We start from the raw sequence: 4917 nt of genomic DNA on the forward strand, positions 1-4917 counted from the left end.
TGGTCCTGGCCTCTCGCCATTCACCCGCTTTGACTACTGGGCCACAGGGGTCCTGATGTGGGCCGCGGTAGTGGCTAGGGGTCGGGATGGGTGGGCGGCAGTGTTGACGGGCACATCCCCTTGTCCTTTCCCTGATGGCTGGTTGACGAGCGGTGGCCCTTTTTCCGGAGACTGGGGTGGGGGGTTGTGCTCTGCTCCTCCCCCCTCCCCCCGCATGACAATCACAAATCGAAGTGGGTTCATGCTTGATGAGGTGCACCTCGGCACATTGAGGTGTATGAGATTGTCGGCGCCAGGATTGGCGATCAGGTAGCATAGAATATGAGCATATCAGGTGATTTTCATAATACTGGGTTCCCCACCTCACATTCATGGAATTGTGTTCGCCCCAACTCCACCTAATCACGTTTACTGTCGACTTACCTTCCCTCATCTTTTCCCTCGATCACCCCATACACATGGCATCCGAAGGTAAATATAATTAGATAATGATAGCACCATTATGTTGTAGTAGAGGTATATAATGATTTATAATGAACTCCTATGTGGCACATTGAAACTGTTCAGTCTACAAGGACACTCAGACTCAACAGACTCACCATATCATCTGTTGCACCTTTAATAAAAAACAAACCAATAAAATGTTTTTGAGTGAGCCCTTTAAAAGCTCCATTAATTACAACAGTCCACTTCATTCATTGGTCGCTTAAGCGTTCAATTTCAGTCATGAGCACAATTTAAGAAACAGAATTGAATTTTTTTTTTCCATAAATGAATACACAAAATCTGTGAAAAACAGATGTTTCAAATTATTTTAAAAAATCATAACATTGATGGATTCCGCCATTTTTAAATAAAAAAACAATTTTCACAATTTAAAGCGTTTGAAAAATACTTTGTCCCCATTTTTTTATGAGTTATAAAAGAACATAGCTATCAAGAGGCTCAAAAATTGACAGAAAGCTGACATTTTTAAAAAAATGAAATAGGAGTGCTGTTTTTTGCTGTTGTTGCTTTTTTTAGTTTAGCAGAAGAATATTAGGTTTTTGTTGTTGTTTTTTCTTTTTTAAATAAAATTGTTTAATGAACTAAAATGAAATACAGTGATACCTCTACTTATGAAATTCAATGGTTCTGGAAGTAGTTTCGCAACCTGAAAATTCTGTAGGTAGAGACGCATTTTCTATGTAAATGCCGTAATATGTCCCAAGCCCCCCCAAATTCAGACATAAATCTTGTATAATGCATAAAAATACATCAAACATGTAACAAATGCATGTTACATTTAAGATTATTGCACACTAAACATAAAATCACAGTTGTGCATAATGTAAAAAATCAAGAGTAGAGTAAAGAATAAAAGTTAACACACTCATGTAAAGCTGTCGGAACACGAGGGGCGACTGAAGAGGACGCTGGGATATACACATACTCATAGTCAGGAATGGTAGGCAATAGCCAATGGCAGAGCAGCTACAAGTATGTTATATTCAGTAAACTCTTGGAGATGTGAGTACAAGCCATACTGTATTTTTGCATTTATTATCTTTAGAATTTATTTTGGAACAAGTGGCAATATTTTCCCATAAAGGCGTGTCTCAACCTAAAAAATTCTGTATTTAGAGACGTTTGTAGAGGTACCACTGTAGTAACATTCCAAAGTGAGGATTTTAAGTTCTCTGAACGATTTGAATTTGGCTAACAGATTGACAAAGAAAGCTTGCTAACAACGGACCTATGCAACAGACATTAGCCTGAGCTATGCTAGCTTGTTCTGTAATGATGAAGAAGAACATAAAAAAAAGACTTAACTTTTGTAGATATCCACAGAAGTGTAAGAGTTTTGAGACCACTACATTACAGCTCCACAACTGATGAAACCCAGTCATATCTTGAAAAGAAAATTTGTCTGCCATTGACAGCACTAAACATCCAATCCATTGGTAAGTTTGAGGGTTGGCAGCAACGAACGAACGTTCATTCGCTGCCACCCTGCCACTTTCAATGCACGTCGACAAGCAATCAACTAATTTCAAGAGTTTTAATGTACAGTCGTTTTGAAGAGTCACATGATCTGTCATCGCCAAGACTAACAAAGCAATGTTTACCAAACGGGTTGCCGGTGGAGTCCACCCTTGAGAAGTTTACAAAGGGCTAATCATGCGGACCCCGACCCATAATCCTTTGCAGCCACACCTAAAGAGCCGGGTATAAAAAGGCCTGAAGGACAAACTGGGACATCAGTCTTTTCACATAGACTTGGAGATGCCTCGCTTTGCTAGCTTGCTACTGCTCGCCCTGCTCGCTCTTTCTCGGGCCTACCAAGAAGAAGATGAAGAATTCCTAGAACATGAGGAGGAAGACACCATGGACATCTCCGCCGCGATCCTCGCCGCCAACAACGGCACCGATGAGCTCCTCCTGGAAGGGGACCTGTTGCTTCCCAAAACCAGGAACGCCATGAAATGCTGGTCTGGGAGCTGCCGCTGGAGGAAAGACTCCAAAGGCTATGTGACTGTCCCTTACGTGGTGAGCGGCGCGTTCCCTCAATGGGAGAAGCAGAAGATCCAGGCGGCCTTGGCGTCCTTCCACGCCGGCACCTGCGTCCGCTTCGTTCCGCGGCGCAATGAGTACGACTATGTGAGCGTGGAGAACAATGACGGTTGCTTCTCGGTTTTTGGGAGGCAAGGCGGCGCGCAGGTGTTGTCTCTCAACCGCCGCGGGTGCCTCTACACGGGGATCATCCAACACGAGTTCAACCACGCTCTGGGCTTTCACCACGAGCAGACCAGGAGCGACCGTGACAAATACGTCAGGATCAACTGGCAGAACGTGGACCAGCAAATGGCCCACAATTTCTACAGACGAGACACTGACAACCTGGGGACGCCTTATGACTACTCCTCCGTCATGCACTACGGGAAAAAGGCCTTCAGTAACAACGGGAGAGACACCATCACTCCCATCCCCGATTCCCGCGTCCCCATTGGCCAGAGACGTGGCCTGTCCAAATGGGACATCAGGAGAATCAACATCCTCTACGACTGTTGAAAACAACATGTATTCAGTATGTCCTCAATAAAGTGCAATTTCAAAATGTATCTCTCTGTCTACCCTGGCATATAATACATATGGCGGAAAAAACAGACAAAGCTGAAAAAGCAGTTTCTGCTCTTGCACACCTCTTTAAAATAAACTGCTGTATTTTAAGCCAAAATATTTGTTGTATTTGATAGAAAAATATGTCTATATGCTGCCATAGCAGATTCGTGGCGGTTAAGTCCCCGAAATATTTTTAATTTGTCCGTTTTACCCTGGAAACCCCCATTTACAGACGTCGCACAACCGCTTTTGTTTCAACCTAGCCATAAAAAAAAAGGTCAGTAATCGTATTTATTATTCGAAATGGCTTTTAGCTTAGAATCATTGATATCTAATAATTAGTTTAAAAAAAAAAAAAAAAAAAAAAAAAAAAAACGACTTTAAAAAATTATTCACTCGCATACTTTAAACTTTTAAACAAATTACGTCACAATGAAAAAAATTAGCGTCTTTAAAAAAGTCACGGATATCTACCTCATAACTACCGCTTAATTGTATTTTTTTTCGGTACTGTCGCATTTTCCCCAATATTTTAGATGATAAAAAATCGATCCAAAGAAAAATTGAAAAAAAAAAAAGTTTAAAAGGGTAAATATATGAAAAACAACATCTCGACCACTCTTTGATGTCTGCGATTTCTGCATCGCGACCCTTGTTGTATCACCATGTTTCACCCATAAAATCCGGCTGTGGCCATTCACGTCTGTGTCTTGAGACTCGATGATACATGCTACAAGGAGTTTTTGGATTTAAACAAGGGTAAGTACGTGATAATATTTCGTTAAAATCATGGCGTCTTTAATTATGCCCTTGCATGCTCTCACCTCCAGTTAAGGTTTTGCTGTTTAATTTTTTTTTTTTTTTTTTTAATGTCCTCCTGTTCAAAATTTTTCTTCCCCCAGAAAATTGAGATTTTAAGCTTTCCAATGATGTATCACACATGCATGTCACGGACCCGACAGAGGAGGACCACAAATGCGTCACGTTTTCAACAATTTATTGACAGGACCAGCAGGGCAGGTGAAAAGATGGCAGCAGTACAGACAAGGGCTAGGCAGAAGTCAGGTTTCCAAAAGCAAAAGGCAGGTCGAGTTACCACTACCATATTATCAACCTTGTTCATCGCTATTTTTTAAGCACGTGTGCTTTCAGCTCCCACTCATCGGTTATGAAATGGGCTGTTACTGTAACAAACAATTCGGGGGCTAATGTCAAATGACAAATGTCCACGCATCACACATAACGGCGACTCTGTCTACATTCGACAGCGATGAAATGATTTCTACTTTGGTCTGCTTGTAGAGAGCCGGGACTGCTGTGTGAGTGAAACGGCGTCGGGATGGGATGATGTACCTCGGCTTGCTTTCTTGCTTTCATGATTCTTCGAAATCCCCTATTTTCTAGAAGATTTTCTCGAAGAATCCAAAATAATTCCACACGTCTGCTTTTACATTTATGGGAGCAGCTCTGATCTCACGGAGAGGTTGGTTGGTTAGGTCAGCCATAGACTTTATAATATATTGATATGACACGGGGCGCAGGGCCGATCCGTAGGGGGCCTATTTTCAAAAACTTCAAATTCAAATATTTTTAAAATCAAAGCTGCCACTGACCTAACACCAAAACAGGCACCTACCTTAGCCATATATGAGTCTCCATGACCAGCGGCATCAAAAAATTCAAAGTCGTTCCCTTAAAATCCAGATTACCGTAATTATTTTTTATATAACAAAACTTAAAATGGCTATAAAATTCTAAGAGTTTAGACTAGATGCACAAAAAACACCGAATGCAGAGATAATCACCTATGTTTTC

At 41.4% G+C, this 4917-nt stretch overlaps 1 protein-coding gene across 1 annotated transcript; it reads left to right on the forward strand.

Moving 5' to 3' along the window:
- Nucleotides 1–2196: 2196 nt before the first annotated feature.
- Nucleotides 2197–3081, forward strand: LOC130923012 (high choriolytic enzyme 1-like). Its single transcript, XM_057848373.1, has one exon. It carries the CDS (start codon nt 2266–2268, stop codon nt 3049–3051), a length of 786 nt encoding a protein of 261 aa, XP_057704356.1. The 5' UTR covers nt 2197–2265; the 3' UTR covers nt 3052–3081.
- Nucleotides 3082–4917: the final 1836 nt, after the last annotated feature.

The sequence above is a fragment of the Corythoichthys intestinalis genome, chromosome 10 (assembly GCF_030265065.1).
Source record: "Corythoichthys intestinalis isolate RoL2023-P3 chromosome 10, ASM3026506v1, whole genome shotgun sequence".
NCBI lineage: Eukaryota > Metazoa > Chordata > Actinopteri > Syngnathiformes > Syngnathidae > Corythoichthys > Corythoichthys intestinalis.

Coding starts and splice junctions, on each gene's coding strand:
- LOC130923012 (XM_057848373.1), top strand. CDS start 2,266: ATGCCTCGCTTTGCTAGCTTGCTACTGCTCGCCCTGCTCGCTCTTTCT.